At 41.9% G+C, this 22,216-nt stretch overlaps 2 protein-coding genes across 2 annotated transcripts; one reads left to right on the top strand and one right to left on the bottom strand.

Moving 5' to 3' along the window:
- Positions 1-2,131: 2,131 nt before the first annotated feature.
- lcp1 (lymphocyte cytosolic protein 1 (L-plastin)) lies at positions 2,132-16,177 on the top strand. The gene is made up of 16 exons (XM_004566306.3): positions 2,132-2,289; positions 7,990-8,085; positions 9,001-9,149; positions 9,271-9,394; positions 10,097-10,229; positions 10,621-10,702; positions 10,818-10,983; positions 11,217-11,359; positions 11,742-11,837; positions 12,820-13,015; positions 13,200-13,278; positions 13,396-13,510; positions 14,030-14,163; positions 14,408-14,528; positions 14,925-15,049; positions 15,152-16,177. Exons 2-16 carry the CDS (start codon positions 8,022-8,024, stop codon positions 15,279-15,281), a joined length of 1,857 nt encoding a protein of 618 aa, XP_004566363.1. The 5' UTR covers positions 2,132-2,289; positions 7,990-8,021; the 3' UTR covers positions 15,282-16,177.
- Positions 16,178-16,857: 680 nt separating this feature from the next.
- On the bottom strand, positions 16,858-21,948 carry cnot11 (CCR4-NOT transcription complex, subunit 11). The gene is made up of 7 exons (XM_004566307.4): positions 21,011-21,948; positions 20,320-20,484; positions 19,967-20,119; positions 19,159-19,361; positions 18,213-18,415; positions 17,696-17,792; positions 16,858-17,351 (listed from the first exon to the last, which is right to left on the bottom strand). Exons 1-7 carry the CDS (start codon positions 21,327-21,329, stop codon positions 17,154-17,156), a joined length of 1,338 nt encoding a protein of 445 aa, XP_004566364.1. The 5' UTR covers positions 21,330-21,948; the 3' UTR covers positions 16,858-17,153.
- Positions 21,949-22,216: the final 268 nt, after the last annotated feature.

Below are 22,216 nucleotides of genomic sequence, written 5' to 3'. Positions count from 1 at the left end.
CTCAAACCAGCGTTCCTCCCTGTTCCTCCCCTCCTGCTGGTTTGAGCGCAGAGTCAAGGAGGCCATTTACATGAAAAGGGAAAGACCATCTCTGAATCGAGGAGGGGGCCTAAGGGTACATGTTTCGCCATCGTACAATGCTGTGATTGCAGCCATTCCCCAACTCTCTGTGAATGGTACTCATGGCCATTGATCAGTGGGCTTTGATCAGTGGTCATGAGAATTTGCATAATTATGATGAAGGAACTGACCTCCCAGCCCATTGTTCCTTCAGTGGGCTGGTTTCAGTCATTATGCAAATGTACTGTTTATAAGGTTGGAGAAACCTGCAGTCAGCTGAGACTGAAGAAGTCACTTGGATGAGTGACAAAACGTTTCTCCCACTGAAAATGCTACATCCAGATGAACAGAATCAACCTTTAGAGATTACACAAATTACTTAGTAGCTTACCTATGAGTTTTCAGGCTGAAGAATAAAGGTGGCCATGCCAAATATGGACTTTCAGGTAGTTACAAGGATACAATTGCACGTTTCCATAAATCACTGCACCTATTTTCCCTTTTATAAAAAAGTGAGGGGTGGCTCAAGACTTTTGCACAGTACTGTATAATGTCGTAAAAAAGAGAGCTTTCAGAGGACTCTGAGCAATCCTGTGAAAAACAAAGTGCACTAAGTACAATAATTAGAAGTAATCTTTTCTCTATGACTTGCTGGTATCTCACATTATTGTGGAGTCATTTTGGTCCATTTTCTTTGTAATGTTGTTTCACTTTGTTGAAGTTTGAGGTTTTTTGTCTGCGCACTGCTCTCTTGAGTTTCTACCACAAGATTTCAGTCAGACTGAGGTCTGGACTTTGACTCCGCCATTACACAAGCTCAATTCCTTTCTTTTTCAGCCATTCTATTGTAGATTTGATGGGTGTGCTTGGGATCATTAGAGATCAGATAGATGGTCACACATTTGACTCTCGAATAGTTCGCGGTGACTCAGTGACACCAATGTGCCCAGGTCCTGTGACCAAATCATGACCCCCCCACCACCGTGTTTGACAGCTGGTATGAGGTGTTTGTGCTTATTAACTGTGTTTGGGTTTCTCCAAATACAGTGCTGTGCTTTATGGTCAAACATCTCCACTTTGGTCTCATCTATCCAAAGGACATTGTTCCAGATGTCTTTGTGGTTTGTGCTGAGATGTACTTTTTAGAGAGCTGAGACTCTCTCCTGGCAAACCTTCCAAACAAGTCATATTTGTTCAGTCTTTTTCTAATTGTGCCATCATGAACTTTAACATTAGCTTGCTAGCTGCAGTCTTTAAAGTCTGACATTGTTTTTTGTTGTGTATTTTTGCAGGTTCTCTGAGAATTGCACAGTCTGACTTTGGAGGGAATTTGCTGGAACTTTGGGAAGGTTGATGCACTGTGCTGACACACCCCTGCACTTAACTACTCCAGACCTGCAAACTGCCACAACCTCTGCTTTTTAGAGGTGCTCACACTTTTTGATCGTCGTTTAATTAACTGCACTTGATACTTACCCTCTTAGTTTCTATGGAAGCATTAATGCCACACTTAGTTTTTTACAGGTGGGCATGAAAATATTCTTTTTCACAGCACAGCTGTAGTTTACCTAACTGTTCCTCCGTGCATGGCTCTCTGTAACTCCAGCTCTCTGTTAGTAGTCTTTCTCTACTTTTTGTCTTTACCTGCCTCTCAGCTTCCCTCCTTGCTTTATCTAACAACAACAACAACACTAACAACCACAATTATATCCAAATAAAAATGAAACTGCAGATTAAATAAGTAGATACTAAATGATATAAGGTGACGGAGAAAAACTACTTGCCCACATTTCTTCAGTATTGATTCATCTATTGAATTTGTTTCTTTTAACTAACACCTTCTTTTTGATGTCACAATGTTTTAAATGATACCACTGGAGTCCTGCGACACCTAAACGTCCACGGCGACTGCTCAAAAACTGTAAAAGAAGCTTCAAACCTTTAGCGGTGGGGGGTCACCTTGACTTGTAGCCACCGCGCATTGCCATATAAAGACAAAAAACGCCTTTCATTCCTGTTTCTAGTTTCAAGTGTTGCATGTCACTTCCTTCCTCTTAGATTTGAATAGATGCGTCGTTGCCCTGCTTTCGGTCCCAACTCAGTGCGCTGTCTGAAAAGCAGTGAGCGGCACAGCAGCCAGAAGAACCGACTGAGGACGAAAGAGATAAAGACAGACGACAAGTGTAATCCTCCGAGCCCAGAGATCAGCTTCCTCACTACGTCTCTCAGGTAAAGAAGGTAGAGGGCAGGTGGCTTCTAATCCACGTAGGTATTTCCTGAAGGCGTAACTGCAGGGTGAGAAAAAGACTCAGATTTTTCTTTTTAATATTTAATAGATATTAAATATTAAAAGATAGAGAGAGAGAGCAAGAAAGACCGAGAGATAAAGGACATCTCTGCAGGACATCTTTGTAATGATGTATTATCGCATATATAGCTGCACAGCCATTGATTTTAGTACTGAAGCTGGATCTTTCTTGACTGCAGCTCAGTTTTGCTGCTGTATTCATTAAAGCCTGCCCTGCTTTAGAAACCAACAGCACAAAACTCCAAACCTTGTTTGCTCCAAACCTAAACGCCTTGTTTACAGCGTGCATGTTGCCTTTAATCATTTAACACCTGCCACACATAAATTAAACAATAAGAGCAGTTAGAAGCAGAGTGAGGCCTGCATGGGGGAGAGGAACAGTGCAGAGAGCTGAAAAAGGAAGTTTGCGGTTTTCAAACTTCAACTGCAAAAAAATCCCTTTAAGGTAGCAATGGGTGGGCAGAAATCTAGAGATCATCTCAGGACAAGCGATTAATACTTTATGATTGGAGAAGATGCTAAGCTGTGGATACAGTTAACTCAGAGCCGCTTGGACGATGCGCACTAAGAGATGAGATCGGGGCCATGATGCTTTGAGACGGCCCTCTTTCTTTGTGCTTTTTGCAGCTTTTTAAAGTACTTGTACTCATGTTTACCAAATAATAATACTTCTGCTACACTACTTTGCTATTTGATTTTACTTGTCAATCATGCAATATTCTGATGAAACAGGATGCTTGCCAACAGATGAAGCAACACGTGCACATTCAGTGCAGGAAATTGTTGACGCTTGCTAGTGTTGCATGTTTTAGATCGTGCCGCTGCAGGCCATTAAGAGGCCGAATGGAAATGAGGAGAAACATAGGTGTAAAAGCGTTTCCTGTGGTGTGAGGCTTTGTTAAACAAATGACAGCATGCACGAAGCATGGGATATGCGATGCTGCGGTGAGGAAACATACCGCCCTCGCTTTAACACATAGAACACACTAAAATGGCCTGTTTGCATCATGTTTTCCCCCCACGCTTTTCTCTGTAATGACGCCAGCTCACCATAGCAGCGTGCAGAGCTTTGGTGGCATGTTCTCCGATTATTTTCAAAGTGGAAGGTGGAAATCTTTACAGTTAGATTGTTTTAATATCAGGTGGCGCAGTGGTGCAGGGTCACCTCACAGCAGAAGAACTGGTACAAATCCCAGCTGGGGCCTCTCAGCGTGGAGCTTGCACGTTCTCCTCATGTCTGCGTGGGTTCGTTTTGGGTTCAGAGACGTGCATATTGGGGTGTAGGTGTGAATGTGAGCGTGGTTGTCTGATTGCTTCTGACAGGCTGACAGGCTGATGACATATTTAGTAATCCTAAATCATCAAAGCTTCAGCAACACTTCACTATTTTAACTATGTTAGAAATTACACTAAGAGATTTCAGACACAACATTCATGTGTAAGTAACTTTAGATTTTAATATTTTTGTTGTTGTTGTTTTATTATAAATGCTGTTTAGTCCAGGTGTTAGCCAGAGTCAAGATACAAAGCAGTGCTGGGAAAAGGTGAAATACACACAGACTCATGACCCATGTACATGAGAAAGTTAAACCATGTGAACCGTAAACCCTGTTTTAAAGGCGGTTAAAGTTTTCAGAAGGAAAACAATATTAGCAACAAAAGGAGAACTCATGCATGCAGATGCTAAATCAGAAATAGTTGATCTAAAAAATCTCTAAAAATAAAACTGTGAAAAGAAACTGGAACTTCTTGCCACAGAGATAGTTTGAGGCAGATCATGGAAGAGCATCAGTGCAGAAGAGCTCAGCGACACTTTGCACCATAAAGGCCAGACTGAGTCATTTCATTTCCATGACCCATTGCAAGACTTTTAGCACATTAAAAGTGTTAAGACCCGTACTTTTGCTGAGCGGAGTTTCATTTCTGCTTCTGACTTCTGGCTGCTGTCTAACAGGCCGCTTGATTTTCAGTGGCTCAAAGCTAATTCTCGTACCTAAAAGATATGAAAAGCTTACATGTGTGCGCATGGTGAATTTGGCTCCAAAATCAAAATAAGAGTGCCAGAGCAGACATACTAGCAGCAGCTAATGTTTGCCAGTGGTTGAGTCTTGCGTTTGTCATTCACCCACGCTCGAAAAAAAGAAAAAAAATCTGCCCAAATTTAATAGTATAAATAATCTAACAGTATAAAGCCCTTATAAGGCCCTTTTTGGGTGCTTGTGGCACATTTATCCAACTATGTTGTTTATCTTTGTATATCTTAGACTGCACTATTTTTTATCCTTTATCATGCTGCTGTAACATTATGTAAGTATCTATAGATCTATCTATTGCTGACTTCAGGCTGTGTTTATTGCTAACTAATTTAATTACATGTAAGTTTCCCAAATAATTTAGTTACACAAGTAAATGTGAAATGTTACATTTAATGGAATCTGCCCAAATGAAATTTACTTGATTGGTACAAATGCAGTTTACACCAGGCACATTTTCCTTAATCATGAATTATTTGAATAAATTAACCTTATATTTCAGTTGCATTGTTCTCATATTTATTGTTTCATGTTCATTGCGGGCGAGGAATCTTTTTATTAGTGTATCTGAGTGCCTTGCTTCCAAGTCCAAAGGGCTGCTGCAGAAAGGAGCTAATCATCTCCTACACCTATTCTCACTCTTTACAAACAATTAAACAAAACCCAGTCTGGCCCTCCATGAAGGACATTTCACTGTTGCCCACTTGAGGCTGAGAAACATTTACTGTAACCTGCACAGTTCAATCCAAATGATTCATACATCTGTAACCTGTCATCTCTATGGATCTGATCCACAAATGTGCATCATTAAGTCTTTCTTTATTTTTTTTCTTCACTTGTAGCTCAGTGGGGTTAGCTTTAGCGGTTTTAGCATTCATGGGGAAAAAGAAAGGAGAAGAAGTTTGGGTGTTTTTACACATTTACATATTCTGACTCATACCAATATTAGCTGCGTCTTTATTTATCCTATCTTGGATAGATCACCTGGAATCAGCTAACTTTACTCTTTTTAAGGCAGCTTTCTTTTGATTGGCTGCCCCTCATTAACATTGGTATAACAGGTAATTTTACAACAGTCATTTTAAACAAAGTATTTCGTCATTACCTTACAGCTGTCTGCAATCAGTTACTTTCATCAGTATCCTTCAATTGCATAACATGGAAACGCAGGCTGAGACACTTCTCTTTATACTGCGACACCATCTAATAAATCGATATGCATTTTACAGCAATTTGCCTTTTCTTATCATCCCTTACATCAGGTTGCTTTTCATCCAACAATTTCATTAATAAAGTCATAAATTTTAAAGTCATCATCAAACCGTCTTCCCTGTAAATCTGTTGTACCCCCGTTCCTCCTTTTGTCTTAAATGTTACTTTGTGTTTCTCTTCACATTCGACTGCCAAAAAAGGATCTGAAGTCGACAAATGCTCGGAGTGAATCATGACAGACTGAAATAGAACGTCCTGTGTGTCATGTGATTGGCAGCTACTCAGAACTGCTTCACTCTTCCTTATCTGCTGCTTTTTCCTTTCTAATAAGCAAAAAAGAAACAGGTCATGAACACATGTGGTCATTGTCAACGTGACTGTTTGGCTGCAAAAATCGACAGCGCTCCAGTTAAATCGCGTTCTTTAAAAATGCAACGCATGATAGTGCAAGGAGAATATAATGCAATGATTTCTGTTCATTTAGTCTCTGTGTTGCCTAAGGGACACTGGAAACATTAGGTTTACTCGGTGGCATAAATAGTACATGAATAAATAAATCTGTATCTAGAGTGTTAAACCAAAACTGGCAGAACGGTGAAATAAAGGACCTTCTGTCACATTACAGCATCAGAAGTAAATGTTACAAATAGTCAAAGTTTCCACACTTGCAGTCTGAAGTTTGGCACTGCTCTGCCTCATTTGCGATGTGACCTCAAACTTCCCCACTGAACTGAGATCATCGATCACATCTTCAGTTGCTCAGTTCCTCTCTGTGAATTTCAACTTTTTTGTGAGTAAAGAACATCTAAAGGAGTAAAACCTGACTGTGTTGTGGCGTCCAAGAAGCTGTTTTAGACAGAGGCTGAAAGGCTGAGGTTGATGGGATCCCAGCAGTCCTCAGAACTAAAACTTCTACATCCAAGGAGCAAAATGTGCCTTCAGCAGCTGAGAGTCAGCTTACACATAAAACATCATTAGCTCTACTGCAGCATTTTTGCATGCAACAACATGGTGTGAGAGTTTCTGTTTGCTGATCTCTGTCTCCAGTTCGATGTTTGTCCCCAAATGAAAGCTAGACAGAGTTTGAACATGCCATCGATCCATCCATCTCTTGATCTCTTCATCAGCTCTCAAAAACTAAATAAATTAGTTTAATTCTTCTTAATTTAATCACTAGCTTAAATTGTGGTTCATTGTTTATCACAGATTCAAACAGGGTAACGTCGTCTTTGACTATAAATCAAATCAGTAATGATAACACCCAGAAATGTAAATTCTCAGACAGCTGCAGCTTTGGTTGCTGTGGTCTCTGAGCTAATTCTCTTTGGCTCTAAACTGCAATCATCTGAATTTTCTGTTACATCACAAATCTTTTAGCATAAGAACCTCTTTTGATGCCCAGTAGTAGGGGTGATGGCTCCGCCCACTGATTGCCTAGCAGCAGAGAAAATACGTCAAAATGAGACGACCCTAATCCATTTGATTTATGTCCAAACAACATTAACAGTCATCAAGCTAGACTAACAGAGATGCATAGAGCGATTCCTTGATTTACTGAAGCGATGGTAGCTGCTGCTAAACCAGTGGCTACACTCAGTACCTCAAAAGATTCTCAGCAATTAAAAAGTACCACCCCATAGAGTGAGACTTGTTGTTGTTGCACAGCTTTGGGTAGACCCTTTATTTATTGCATGGGTTGTTAGAGGGACCGTGTTTCTAGAAATGTTCTTCAGAGACGTCCACACAGGAAGAGACCAGCAGTGTTGTGTCGACTGGAGACTGCAGGGTGTCAGGGATACAGAGTGAAACAAAAATAGGCCGTTTCCAAGTTCAGCTTCAAGGTGAGCAGCTGATGCAACCACCAATGAGAGCAAAGGATACTTTTGATTGACATATGATGAGGTGGTAATTACAAAACTGGAGGCTTGAATGTCGACTAGACAACCGCCATCTACAAATGCAGACGCAGCTTAATGTGAATGAAAAGATTCTGGTTACTAAACAGGGTTTTTGTGAACCAGAGCATCACTGTGCTGTTTCCTCTTTTGGCAAAGAATTTGTGTGTACTTGCGACTTGACTGTGGGTGGTTAAAGGTTACCTGGGGGACCTCAGAGTGCTCTGATCTTATTACACACGCAGCAGTAATGAACAGAGAGGCTTTTGTCTGTCAGGCAGGAAGTGAAGCACAAGCAGGAAGTTTTACACTGGCAGAAGTGAGAACTGAGCAGTTTGCTTCACAGTAGAAAATCAGGATACCATCTTTGAATTTCCTCTTTCTTTCTCCACCACATGGTCCCTGCTTACATGCTCCTCAGTGCTGACAGGCTTTGACTTTTAAATTTAAGGATGTCTTGTGTTTTTTTCTCTTGTGCCAGTTTCAGGTTCCTCTACTGATTCACGCTTCAACATGGCCGCCCCACCGATCACTGCAGAGGAGCTGGAGGATCTTAGAGAAGCGTTCACTAAAATTGGTAAGATAGATCAGAATCAGAAAGACTTTATTTATCCCCAAGGTGCAATTAACAAACAACAGAGTAGCATAACGTTGAAGATAAGGACAATAAGAACAGGCAATAAGAGTGAAATAATAAATACACAGAATATACAGTATATACAGTTTTAAAATCACAGTTTTAAAATTAAAGTGACTAAAAGTCTGATGTTCAGAGGATCTCTGAAGGTGTGCTCAAAAGATGTAAGACTTTGACTCTGTTAGTGTGTTTAAAATGTCCTGGGTGAGTGGGAAAAGTCAGACTTGGCTGTCTTTTGATAGTTCTTTCCTCTAATAGTATTTTTCTTTCTTCTCATGACAAAGATTTGATCATTCCAAATTTCATACAGTTACCATTCAAATAAATACAAATGCCATGTAAGGAAGAGATCCCTAAGAAGACACAGCAACAGGTTAAACTAATATCATTTTGAATATTTGAGTAAGGATGATGTGTAATCTCAGCAGCCTGTGCAGCCACAGAGATGAGAAGGAAGTTACACACCGAACATGAAGTTAGATAATGAAACAATACCTATGACTAATATTTCAGGCCGGACATTGTGTTAGAGAGTAGTGTGCAATCTGCGCCGTTAGCAGAGTGAATAGAGCAGAGTAGAGTAGCTTTGCATGATGACTTTAGCTTCACTCCATCTTTCTTCTGATTGGTTGGAGTTGAAGAGGAGATGATTTGGGCGCACAGAAGCTCCACCCACCCGCTGTGTGCCTGAGATGACCATATTAAGGATATCCACCTGACATCATACAGAGCTGTGCCTGAGCCATTCAGAGCGGCTCACATGAGTTCCTTTACTGTCTTCATTGTATGAGACTTTATAGGGAAAGTTTAATGGACCCTCTTTAAAGTTGTGCTTTCCCCTCCATCCTCCTCCAGATGTGGACAATGACGGCATTATCAGCAAGGATGAGCTTGATGCTGTCCTCAAGGCCGCCAACCTTTCACTGCCGGGCTACAGAGTCAGAGAGATGATCCAGGAGCTGAGCAAGAGCAGCGAAGAGCTCAACTTTGATAAGTTTACTGAAGTGAGTTTACTGTAGAATGATCAGACAAATACACAGTGCAGACATAGTGTGTTGATCACTCACTTCATGCATACTGCATAAATGATTATTTCTCACCTTTCTTTCTTGTTCCCATCTCCAGATTGTCCATGGACTAAAGAGTGCAGAGGTTGCAAAGACCTTCAAGAAAGCAATCACCAAGAAGGAGGGCATCTGTAATGTGGCAGGAACCTCAGAGCAGACTGGCACTCAGCACTCTTACTCAGGTCAGCACACACACAGTCGTGTTTTCATATCTTAGTAGGGCCATCAAATTGATATCACGCTTTCTCTCTAGCCGCTTACCCTAACCATCAAAAATGAGTGCCTAACCCTAACCCTTAGCCTAAACCTAACCATAACCTAACTGTAAGCCTGACACTAAAACCACATTTTGAGTCTCAAAAATGCCTTCAACCTTGTGGGGACAGGCATTTTGACTCCATAAGGTCTGTTGGTTCCCGTAAGCATAGTAACATTCTCATTTTTGGTCCCCACAAAGATATGGAAACACACACACACCCAAACCATCTGAATACATTAGACATTACTGGAGAGTTTTCATATCAATAGTTCACTTGATTTGATGCCAACCAAGCTTAAAAGTGTTTATGTAAACAATAAAACAAACCTATTATTCAATATGAGATGCTAACCTGTGTGAATGAAATGCATCAGGATAAATGAGGCCACCGATAGAAAATTCAAATAGTCTGAGTCAGTAAAAAGTACATCTGTTGTTATATGTGTGCATTGTTGAACTTGCCTCAGGAAATCATCTGAATGAATCAGACACCAAAGTCTGACACACATATGTTTATAAAAAGAAACAAAAAAAACCAAACAATCAGTTTTGTTAATATTTTGCACGTGGTCGATGCAGATGATCATCCAGCTGCTCACTTTAATTTGCTTTTTTTGTTCTGCAGAGGAGGAAAAGGTAGCCTTTGTGAACTGGATCAATAAAGCTCTGGAGAAGGATCCAGACTGCAAACATGTTCTGCCCATGGATCCTAACACCAACGACCTGTTCACCGCCATGGGAGATGGGATCGTTCTCTGGTACGTTATCTTTCACAGGAACAACAGCTGACTTCCTGAAAACTTAAATCACGGTTTTACATACAGGGGTTGACCCAGTTTGCATAATTTTTACAGACGTGCTTGGGTTGGATATTACTTCAGTTTTAAATAGCTATAATAACTTTACTGGTTGGTTATAAACTGAAAATTTGAGCAAATTTAAAAGTTTAAATGAGAAATCCAACTCCAAAAAAGAAGACAACTGTGATACTGTGTAATAATTTTTAGATCTCTTAAATGTACTGTACTTCTTTGCTGAGATATCTTAGCTTCAGGGACATTTAAAAAAAAGCCTTTATCAGTTCTACTTTCGAATTGGGGAAAGAAAACAGTTCCGTTATCAATCTGGATGTTTTTCCTCTCTTGTTAGTAAAATGATCAACCTGTCTGTAGCCGACACCATCGATGAGAGAACAATCAACAAGAAAAAGCTCACACCCTTCACCATCCAGGTGAGACTCTCCTGGATTCTGGCAACGCTTTTCATCTCCTTTACCTACCACTGTGCACAATCAGCAGTCTAACAGAGTCTCTGTGCATGGGATATCTTACTGCTTGATCTAACAGGAGAACCTGAACCTGGCCCTGAACTCTGCATCAGCCATTGGCTGCCATGTGGTGAACATTGGAGCTGAGGACCTGAAGGAGGGCAGGCAGCACCTGGTCCTGGGTCTGCTGTGGCAGGTCATCAAGATCGGGCTGTTCGCTGACATTGAGCTCAGCAGGAATGAAGGTGCGTGTGTTTCTCATTTAGAATACAATGAAAGCTAAAAATAGACTAAAAAATGACCACAGATGTTAAAAAAATACTTTGGAAGTGATATTATTTACTTGCTGAGAATCAGATTCATGTATTCAAGACAAAAGTAAAACCAAAGCCACCAGCTACTTTTCAGTTGCTTACCAGCTAATCTATACTCACTCCATGCACATGAGGATGTTTTTAATGAAAACACATGCGTGCAGCTCTGATCGCTCTGCTGCGGGATGGAGAGAGTCTTGAGGATCTGATGAAACTTTCCCCCGAGGAGCTGCTGTTGCGTTGGGCCAACTATCACCTGGAGGAGGCGGGCTGTGGCAAGATCAACAACTTCAACAACGACATCAAGGTGATCACACACACACACACACACACACACACACACACACACACACACACACACACACACACACACACACACACACACATCTGGGCCATGTGTATAATGCATAAGCAGTCTCAGGCCCAGAAACACAAGCTGGGTTTAATCAACATCAGCAAAAGTAAGTCTAACTCTGTGTTCTCAGAGTCCCGCAGACCAAACGGAGAAAAGAACTGGAGTAGCCGAGTTGTGATCACTTTTATTCTTAAACGAAAGTAAAATCAGCCAACATCAATTTTTCATCGATACCGTACTACAGACAGACTCACATTAAAGACCTTTTCTTCTCTACAGTGTGAAGTTTTTGTTTGGCTGCTAGAAGGTAACCTTTCCAAACTGTTTGTTCCAGGATTCGAAGGCGTACTACAACCTGCTGAACCAGGTGGCACCCAAAGGAGACGAAGAGGGAATTCCCCCCATTGCCGTTGACATGTCAGGACTCAGGGTAAGACACCCGAGCATGCATCTGATAGCCATAGTGACCATTTATAGGACTAGTTCTGATATGGTTTCCGAAAGAGACTCAGGCGCAGGCCAGGGTATTCCTTTAAGCGAAGAACAGTGCATTTATTCACAGTGAACACAATCACCAAGTGGCTATATACAACGTGCAGGGGAAACGGGTCCGGGTCGCCAGGGTCCGTGGGAAACAGGGTTAGGGGGAAGGGTGCTCCACACTTTCTGTACAAAAGCTCCTCCTCAGTCACTCCTCTCAGAATCCGGTTCCAAAAACGATCTAAACACAAAAGGTCGGGTTAGCGGGATAATAACAAAGGGCTTTCAAGATACAGGTTGGCAGATACACAAGTTTGACTGACGCTGATAGCTCAACGATCCAGCGAAGACTAGTGCAGACTCGCCATCTTAAGTAGTGCAGTAATCAGCTGGGATCAGCGGCCGGTGCGGTGATGAGAGCAGGTGTGTGGGCCAGCAGCGGGAGCCCGCAATGAGCGTCGCCGCGGCGAGAGAGAGCGAGAGGGCGAGCAAACAAACCACAAACATATTGCCTAATAGAGGGTCGACCAGCGGGGCACAGGGACCATGACAAGTTCCCACACATCAGTCAGTGTTACTGTCCCCTGATTGCTCATAAAGACTCAGAGGGAATCAGCAGGGCCCATATAAACAAAAACTGCTGCCTCATTTGCATATATTATTTATATTATGCTATTTTTCATTCTTTGTTCTACAAAAAATATCAGAACATATAAAATTCCTTGAAGCCAAAGGCGACGTTCCAAATACGTAAAATACAAACTTTATTAATTAGATTTATTGCTAAATTTAAAAAAAAGAACAGTTTAACTACATATGCGCAGACCTTTGTTGACTACGGACCTGATTCTTCCAAACATGCTTATTTTGAGTGCAGGAAACTCTGATTTGGTTCTCACATTCTAATGTCGGCCTTGCTGCTCGCTCTGCAGGAGAAAGACGACCTGAAGCGAGCGGAGCTCATGCTGGACCAGGCCGACCGGCTCGGGTGCAGACAGTTCGTTATGCCCACAGATGTCGTCCGCGGCAACCCTAAACTCAACTTGGCTTTTGTTGCCAATCTGTTTAACAAATACCCGGCTCTGAAGAAGCCAGAGAACCAGGACATCGACTGGAGCTCCATCGAAGGTAATGTAAATGGTAAATGGTAAATGGACTGGTTCTTATATAGCGCTTTTCTACTCTTTCTGAGCACTCAAAGCGGGCTTAATTCATATGTGAGAGATTCCCAACTTTCCCGATCTCTGTGCCCTAGTTTTCCTGCCATGGATGTTTAATAGCAGACTTTTTTTGTTTGTTTGTTTGTTTCCAGGTGAAACCAGAGAGGAGCGCACCTTCAGGAACTGGATGAACTCACTGGGAGTCAACCCTCGTGTCAACCATCTCTACGCGTAAGACACCTCACCGGTCTTCCTCTGTCCTTCTTTGACATGCAGCATGTTGAGAATATGAACACATTCTCCAGATTACAACAGCAAAGCAGCGTGATGTGTTTGTTTGTGCTGCAGAGACATCGACGACGCCTTGGTGATCTTCCAGCTGTACGAGAAGATCAAAGTACCAGTGGACTGGGACAGAGTCAACAAACCTCCCTACCCTAAACTGAGCAGCAACATGAAGAAGGTACAACAGCTCAACACAGTTCAAGTCACGCACGATGGCTCTTTCTGTGTCAGTTCTTCAAAGGACTCTCATCTCACTCTTCAAGGGGAAAGACATCCATTTATGATGGATATGAAAACCCCCAAAACATTTTCATTAAATTTGACACTGTGCACCAAATCCACGTTGCCTTTTCTAGAAAGCTCAAATTTCCATTCATATTATATGCAAAATTTGCAATGATGTTCGCTCTCCTGATCCCACTATGAATTCTTGAAATATTTCTGTATTCATTCACAGCAGCCAATGATTGGAATGAAAACATCTTTCACAAACAATTTTTTTTTGTTATGTGTCGTAATGACGTTTGTCATTACGACACATACTATGCATGTTGTAATGACACATTACACATATCTGTGAAAGGATTCACCTGATCTGGCCTGTGTCCAGCTGTAAACAACAGGACATCAAATATTTTAGGGATTTCAAGCATCCACATATCCGTGCTGAACCCGAGCCTTTGTTTGTGCGTTCCAGCTGGAGAACTGTAACTACGCCGTGGAGCTGGGAAAGAAGGAGGCCAAGTTCTCTCTGGTCGGCATTGCGGGTCAGGATCTGAACGAAGGGAATCGAACCCTCACCCTCGCTCTGCTCTGGCAGCTCATGAGGAGGTAAAACCTCACTTCACTCACCTCTCACATCTCTTTGGTCTCATCTTCTTGTTTTGATTGCTCTGATTTGTGAGGGCTGTTGTTCTAACCTGATATGAAATCCGCAGATATTTGAATGGGGGTTTGGCTGTTAAAGAAAGCGTGGTAATGCACTGAAGGGTGTATGGAACCAGAAACTATTTAACTTAGTCTGCTTAGAAATGCCCGATTCAGGAATCTCTAAGCTACCTGTGTGTGCACCCAGGTACACCCTGAATATCTTGGAGGACCTTGGCGATGGGCAAAAGGTGATCGATGAGACCATCGTGTCCTGGGTTAACGACAACCTGACAAGGGCCGGAAAATCCACAATCTCCAGCTTTAAGGTAACACACCTCGACAGTATGGACATGGAAATCCTCCTTAGCCTCCAATTAAATGCTCCAGTGTCAAAGTTTTGATTACATCACTTCCTGTGCACAGATTTATCACGGCTTTAAAGGGAACCTATTCTACTTTTTTCCAGCTCCAGATCTTTATTGCTGAACTTCGCTAGAGTTGCTTTGCATGCTTTGTGGTTCAGAATAAGCCAAGTTTATGTTACACTGGGCCTTGATGAAACTGCTTAACAGGTTATCCTCTGTGTGAAACAAGAACAAAAACCCAACAGGGAGTTTTTGGTTACACTCTGGATGGCAACCAGGCTCATAGCAGTGTAGTTTCACATCTGTAACACTAAACAATGAGAGATTTACATTAACTCTGCTGTTGTTGTTGGTTAGGACCGGTCCATCAGCACCAGCATGCCGGTTCTTGACCTGATTGATACCATCCAGCCTGGATCCATCCGGTACGACCTGCTGAAGACCGAAGACCTGACTGACGAGGAGAAACTCAACAACGCAAAGTGCGTACAGCTCTTCTTACAGCTTCTTATCACTTAACAGTTCAGAAATGTCTCTGCATCGCCAGCAGCAGGAATTTAATCCAACAATTACTGTGTCTTTAGGTACGCCATCTCCATGTCCAGGAAGATTGGCGCCCGGGTGTATGCGCTCCCCGAGGACTTGGTGGAAGTCAAGCCTAAGATGGTGATGACGGTGTTCGCCTGCCTCATGGCTCGTGGCCTGAGGGCCTAAAACCACAATCACTTCCTGTCTGTGAAGAGGGGACCTCTAAGGCTAGCAGCCAAAGGAAATGAGTTGCTAATGCAGAGGCTCCACTCACAAGTTGTGGCTTTAGACTGTAACTTTTTAATGACCAGAAATATTGGATTTATGATGGCAATACGGCTGTGGGACACATTTTGTAACATCTGCTGGTGATTGATGTCTTTCACTCATGTTTCTCTTAAATGTACAATAGAAAACTGTTTTATTCAAACCCAAGAAGCTGAAATAATCCCAAGGGTCAAGTTAAACCTCACCTAAAGAGTTGCTTTAAAATCACACAGGTCACAGGTGTGACTTTAAATTAGTTTTTACATGAAAATATGAATATTAGAAAAAGGATCTGTACCAGTCTTGATTTTCAAAGTGTTTAAGTCAGCTACAAAGATTTCTACCTCCAGCAAATAAACTAAGGGGAAAAAGTTCAAAGTGTTTCACTGCAGACTTTTAGCTTCAGTGTCTGTTACAGTAGCTGATCCACAACTCACAGAAGAGGACAAGCAAACAGGTACAACCAGGAAACAAGCACAAAAATGGTCTGCTAAAAAAAAGAAAGGTTTTGAAGGCAGCTGATTGGAGATTAAATGTCCATCTTTGTTGCTGTATTAATTTTCCACTTTTCCTCAATCTTTTAACTGCAAACATTAGCAAAAAAAAATAATTTTCCACTAAGACTTAGCCGGAGCATACATACAATCCACATTATATCACAAAGAGTTTTATTTTCTATGCAGAGCTGCAACATTTCCCATTTCATTTTTTAAATTTCTGTGAAACCACAAGTGATCAGTGTAACACAGCCATCTGATTACAAATCAAAATGTTTATATGTGATGTTTGCAAGCAATAAACCAACAATTTTTTTATTACTTTTGTCATTTTTCATCCTGACATTTAAGTGGGGTAATCACTAAGATTATATAGATTATATAGTGATAGTGATGGACACTGTGGGATGCACACCTGGCTCTCACTCAGAAAACAGTTTTGTTTTTCCCTGATCTCAGTGGAAAATGTTACAAGCTCCAACTGCCATTACCCTGACACACTAGATGCCAGTGTTAAGACTTGCTGCTCACCTGGCCGCCCATTCTTCATTACATGACCCACTTTAACTCTTACCTTCATTGAGGCTTTCAGCACTTGTGGTGTGAAATTAATAACTGGCGGTACAGCAATTCCCAAAAATGAACATAAGCAGTAGACCAGTGTGTGGTAAATGCTAAAGGAGAACTGCAGCGGTGGGATCAGCCAGCTGTTATCCTGGCTGCTGTTCAGATACATCAGTAAAAGTTGTTTTTAGCCTTCTTTGGCAGTTAGACTGACACCATGTTCACTCTTAGCTACAACTTAATATTTAACAGATATATTCTTTCTTAAAATGTAGAATATATTTAGAGTCTTTAAACTGTCTACAGGAAATACTGTGTCCGTCTGTATAAAAAGATTTGAGTGTCACAGCCATTCAAGTACTCACCATGGCAGGCAGGCAGCACATGTGAGTGACAAGAGAAATGTAACAATCCAAAAATACAACTACACCGAGTCAAATAAACGATCTCTTTAATGAAACAAACTCAGGAGGTTTCATTTTCCAAAGGGGAGAGCACTGGGAAAAAAGGAAATGCTGCTGTCCTTCAGGCAGACCTGGACTGTAGAAGATGAGCATATAGAGAAATGACTCAAATTTGAAGGACTTCATAACATATTTACAGTATTTCCTCTGAGCTGCACAGTCTTCTCCTTCTGTGATGTACAGGGACACTACGAGTGTGCATTAGAGCAAACCGTCCTCGTTTAGCCGCTGCTTCAGTCCCGCCCGTGTAGCATCTATGACGAGTATTATTTGGCAGGTTTGGCCTCAGTGGGGTTTTCTCCAGTGTCCAGAGTCTTGAGGAGGCGGAAGAGGCCGGCGGCCTCGCGGATGCGGCTGAACTCGATGCAGAAAGCCTGAACCTCGATGAAGAGGTCCTGAACATTGATAATCTTGTTCCGGATGAGCGACTGCAGGAAGACACAGACCAGACGGACCAGACGATTCTGGAAGAAAGAAAGTGTGATTAATACCTAATAACACCACACAAAGCATGGTCTCCAATTTACTGGAAAACACATTGAACCAGTTCAGAAGATTCTCATTCAGAGTGGGGTGAGCTGTGCGGTACAGCCCTGTCAACAAGTCTGAGCTATAGTCTGTGTCCTCAAGTCATTCTACTGTTTTATTAGTCTGTTATTTAGTACTTATTAGCAGGGGTGTGTGTGTTCAACATACTGACTTTCTGCTCCAAAACTTGAGGAGTTCTTTGTTCTTTTATGGATTTTTTTTTTTCAAGGATTATGATTAAATATGAAGAAGCATCACTACATTGCGTGTTGTACTCTACCTGCATGTATTTGTCTTTGATTTGCTCACAGGTGGAGATGCAGTTAGAGATGTAGAGGTGGATAAACTCAGGAGGCAAATCCACAGCTGTGGTCAACCTGCGGACAAAAACAACCCCCAAAGAGTGACATTTCCACTTTTGACAATGAAACTTTTAACACCTCTTAAAACAGACCCAGTTTAGTCAGTCAGCTTCTGAATGAGTCATAGCGTGAGCCGAGTTTAGTTTAGAGACTAGAACTGGGCTTACTGACGAGAGGCCGCTTTACTCGAGTCACACATAGCGCAGATTAAAAAGCAACCAGTGACACAAACCCCACAAAACCTCGAAAATCTTTTGAAGACTGGATTAAAAAACAAACAAAACTTTATTTTTAGTTTGACTTTTCAAACCTCAGCACACTGACATCAGTGTTCTGATCATTGTCCTGGCTTTGGTTGTTTTGTCTTTTTTTTTTTTTTTCAGATCACACATTTGGCCTTTTTCTGTAAGCAGCTCCACGGCTCCGTGCCCCCACCTGTTGACGACCTCCATGGAGTGCAGCGACATGTCCATGTTGACCAGCACTGAGAAATATTCTGTGATCTGGCTGCTCTGCATCAGCTTTAGCAGCATCTCGATGGCCACCAGCGGGTTGTTCTCAACCAGGTCAGGCAGCTTCACCGGAGACAGACCGATGTGGTAAACCAGCTTCGGGTCCTTCTCCAGCTCAGCCAGCAGCTGCAGTGACAGAGCATGCAGGGAGTTACTGACAAGCAAAGATTTACACGCTGCATTTCAAATACACTGAAGGAGGAAAAAACTACAAATGATAAATATATTACCTCTGATAATGTAATAATATTAAAAGTTTAAACCATTACTGGCTCCACATCTGGAAACAAAGATTTTATGCTTTCTCTTGTAAACCCTCTCTTCATAATTCAGGGTCAACGGGGTGCTGGAGCCTAGCCCAGCTGTCCTGGGGTCAGAAGCGAGGTATGCTCTGGACAGATTGCTAGTTCACAGAGCTAATCCTCGGTAACAACAGACTGTATAACGAAGCTCTCTGGGTCTGGAAGTGATGGTAAGACAAAAGATGTTAAGTTTGGATGGTTAATTATAAATAATTACCATCTTGTATAAAGATGCATACTGTCCTCCAGTGTCTGGAGAAACAGAAATAAACTCCCACTATCAATCAGCTGTAAACTACCATTTTTATCCTCTGATTAATCCACATCATTCCATTTTATTCCTGTTGATTTCACATTCGGACTCTTTTCAAACCATGTTTTAATGTCTTGTCTTAATATATTTGTCTTATGCTTTTCTCCTTTTGTGAAGTAGCAACTTTAACCCTGAAATTCCTCTCTGGGTTTATCTGGTTGCACTCCAAAGGCAGCTGGTGGCAGCACCATAGTTTCAGTTTAAATAGAATTGCAGTGCCTGACTTTAAGAGAAGCATTAAATGGCTGAGCCACCTGTGATTGCTGCTGTGCAGACAGCGGGCTCTTGAAGGCCTTGGACATGATGCGTTTGATCTCCACGCCGGTGCTGTTCTTCACACACATGGAGCGATCCCACTGGATGCTGTGATCTGGCTCGGTGGGGTTCAGCCACGCCAGCTCGTCCTCACACACGTGGAGAGGAGGCGGCGGCCGGATGAACTCAGGGCGGAAGTGACCTGAGGATTAAACAACGATATTGAAACACTTGTGATAATCCTGTTCTGTTTCAGACGTAGCTTTATTCATGGGTGGCGGTCTACTCTAGTAACCATGGCTACATGTGTGCCAGCTTTAAAAGGTGATCTCGTGTTCAGAGAGCCAAGCATTGTGTCTCAGGATATGAACAGCAATGAACTGTAATATTGGGACACCACGGCAGAGAGCTGAAGCTCTGATGCACACACTAGTGAAACTACTCAGGTTCTTGTGTGACCATGCTGCTTCATCTGACTTATGGATGAACATAAGTCAGATGTGCACTTGACAGCTGAAAACCCACAAAACTGCCAGCAAAGCAAAACGTTCACTTGTTTTTCATCTGTGATCTCCTAATTCACACAGCTCCTGACTTGTAAGCTAGAAGTGAATAACCAGCCGAGTGATGAGAAACATGATGATGAGAAACATGATGATAAGACATACTCTTTTCATGTTGCTTACACACACACACACACACACACACACACACACACCTGAGGTGACCTGCTTTTAATGTTCTTGGTTTTCTGCATAACAAAAGCCTTTTTGAAAAATGAACAAACAAATCATCAATAACACTTACTTTCCAGGGGAGGGCGTGGGCCTGTGACCAGAGACTCGATGATCTGGTTGGCCACAGAGCTGTCGAATCCTGAGTTGGATGAGTCTGGGTCTGGATCATTGAGAATGCTTGGGAAACTGGCCTTACTCTGAGTGGGCAACTCTGACTGACGCTCTAAACAACAAAGAGACAGAAACAGTGAATTAAAACATAAAAGAAACAAAGTGCAAAGTAAACAAAGTAATCTGTGCAAAGAGATTAAAGAAGAAAAAAAATTGCCTTTTAAAACAAACCAGTATAAACAAGTGACAGTTTTGACCAGTCACACCTAGTCTTTCAGTCAGTAGATCATTTATGGGTGAGTGGGTACTGACCTGCCAACGCTAGCTGCAACCCGCTGATGTCTACAGACTGGGGCATGTTGCCAACATCCATGCAGGACACCTGTCTGGGTGTCTTTTTGAAGAGATCCCTGGGAGGTGCCAACATCAGTTGGGACAGGAAGAACTTCTCAGGTTGGGTGATGGGAGGCAGGAAGCCTGGACACCAAACACAGGAGACTTCATACACTTCATAATCCCTGATGCCCTCATTCATCATGTTACACAGTCACACTGAGACTGCCAGTGTAACTGGGTGTTGCACTGGCAGCAAGATCTGAGGGCAAATGTTTAACTGAACTGAACAAGTTTGTCTGAAATGAGAAACAGACTGTTTCTCATTTCAGACAAACAGATAGGGACAACATTACATAAGGCTGTGGTCCTTCAAAGCACAATCATGTGCCACAGAGACATCACTCGTTTGTGTCTAGACTCTAGAGTATAAGATGCCAAAAATCTTGATTGGTCATCACTGTTACAACACGAAGACTTAGACTCTTTAAAAAAAAAAGCAAAAAAAAAGCACAACCCTCAAATATTGAGTTTAGCTTCAGAGAAAACCTCAACTTTGTATCAAAGCTTATTCGCTGCTGCTATATGTCCTGCTCGTTTAGGCCTGGCTGATTTCTTTCTCGGTGACATAAACAAAGTCAGGAAAAAGCATTTTCACACGGAGACCTACCGGACAGCACCTTCTCCTGTTCCTCTCCGGCAGGTGCGGGGTTCAGCAGGTGCGCGAAAACAGCGGCGAAAGGGTTAGCGGCCAGTGGCTCGGTGCGGTACATCTCCCACAGCAGGTAGAGGGCGATGAGCCGCTGCGAGGAGCTGGGCAGCAGGTCCGGTTGCTGCAGAAGCATCACCAACACCGAGCCGACCCTGAAGTGCTCCGCTTTCCCGAAGTAATGATGAAAGTGAGTGGAGAGGCTTTCGAAGGAGTTGGTGCAAGCCTCTTCCGAGATGATGCTCAGCAGGTTGGACAGTTCCTTCGGAGCGAGTGTCATGGTTTCCTCAACTGAATCTTTCCTGCTTGGGCGGAACCGTTATAAGACTATTTTTTTTGTTTGTTTAAATAGCTAATATAGCAAATACAGCATCCTCGCAACGAACCGGGTGCGTTTAATTCATATTTGAAGAGCAAATCTGAAAAGCTACAGAATGAAAATGATCAAACGAGTTGTTAGCAAAAAGTTAGCTTAACTAGCATTGCGGCGCTAACTGACATAAAGCGGCATTTTCACAGTCGAATAATCCGCCCCACAAACTCCACTCTGCCCGGTGCTGAAACTGCATAACAGTCTTACAAAAACTAACAAAACATTAACCGATAGAAACATCCAAGTTTGTCCAGGTGTTTTCACGACTGTTGAGAGTCGGTGACCGACGTATTAGCAGTTTAAATTCACGACAGTACGTCGGTCATACCGAGCTGCATTACGGGTAATGTAGTTTCGTACAGTGGCGTTTCACTTCCCCCTTAAAATAAACTCGTTTAAGTAATCTATAGGAAAGCAGCAATTTTAGACTCGAAAAGCGTGAGGTGTCATCCAATAAAAGTCACTTTAAAAGCTACAGCTGACCATAAAATAGTAGTTTGACTAGATAAAGAGCTTCTTCCTTTACCGATCAGTCCTCGCGTTATCATTTCCGGCGTTTTGTCCTGTCGAAATAAAATGACAATTGTCGATACACTCTTAAAAGTGTTCTTTCATTGCGTTTCTTTTTTACCTTTAAGCAGGTTTGTGAAAAAAAAAAAAAAAAAAAAAAAAAAAAAAAATTAATAAATAAATAAATATATATATATATATATATATATATATATATATATATATATATATATATATATATATATATATATATATATATATATATATATTTTTTTTTTTTTTTT

This window comes from Maylandia zebra, linkage group LG16 (assembly GCF_041146795.1).
Source record: "Maylandia zebra isolate NMK-2024a linkage group LG16, Mzebra_GT3a, whole genome shotgun sequence".
Taxonomy (NCBI): domain Eukaryota; kingdom Metazoa; phylum Chordata; class Actinopteri; order Cichliformes; family Cichlidae; genus Maylandia; species Maylandia zebra.
The sequence above is the reverse complement of the archived record's forward strand: the minus strand, read 5'-3'. Positions and strand labels throughout refer to the sequence as shown.

Excerpts from the sequence above, each read along its gene's own strand:
- lcp1 (XM_004566306.3), top strand. The coding sequence starts at position 8,022 with ATGGCCGCCCCACCGATCACTGCAGAGGAGCTGGAGGATCTTAGAGAA. Across the intron at positions 8,086-9,000 it reads AGAAGCGTTCACTAAAATTG|ATGTGGACAATGACGGCATT; the intron begins GTAAGATAGATC and ends ATCCTCCTCCAG. Across the intron at positions 11,838-12,819 it reads TTGACATGTCAGGACTCAGG|GAGAAAGACGACCTGAAGCG; the intron begins GTAAGACACCCG and ends CTCGCTCTGCAG.
- cnot11 (XM_004566307.4), bottom strand. The coding sequence starts at position 21,329 with ATGACACTCGCTCCGAAGGAACTGTCCAACCTGCTGAGCATCATCTCG. Across the intron at positions 20,120-20,319 it reads GTTGCAGCTAGCGTTGGCAG|AGCGTCAGTCAGAGTTGCCC; the intron begins GTCAGTACCCAC and ends TTTGTTGTTTAG. Across the intron at positions 17,352-17,695 it reads TCAAAGACAAATACATGCAG|AATCGTCTGGTCCGTCTGGT; the intron begins GTAGAGTACAAC and ends TCTTTCTTCCAG.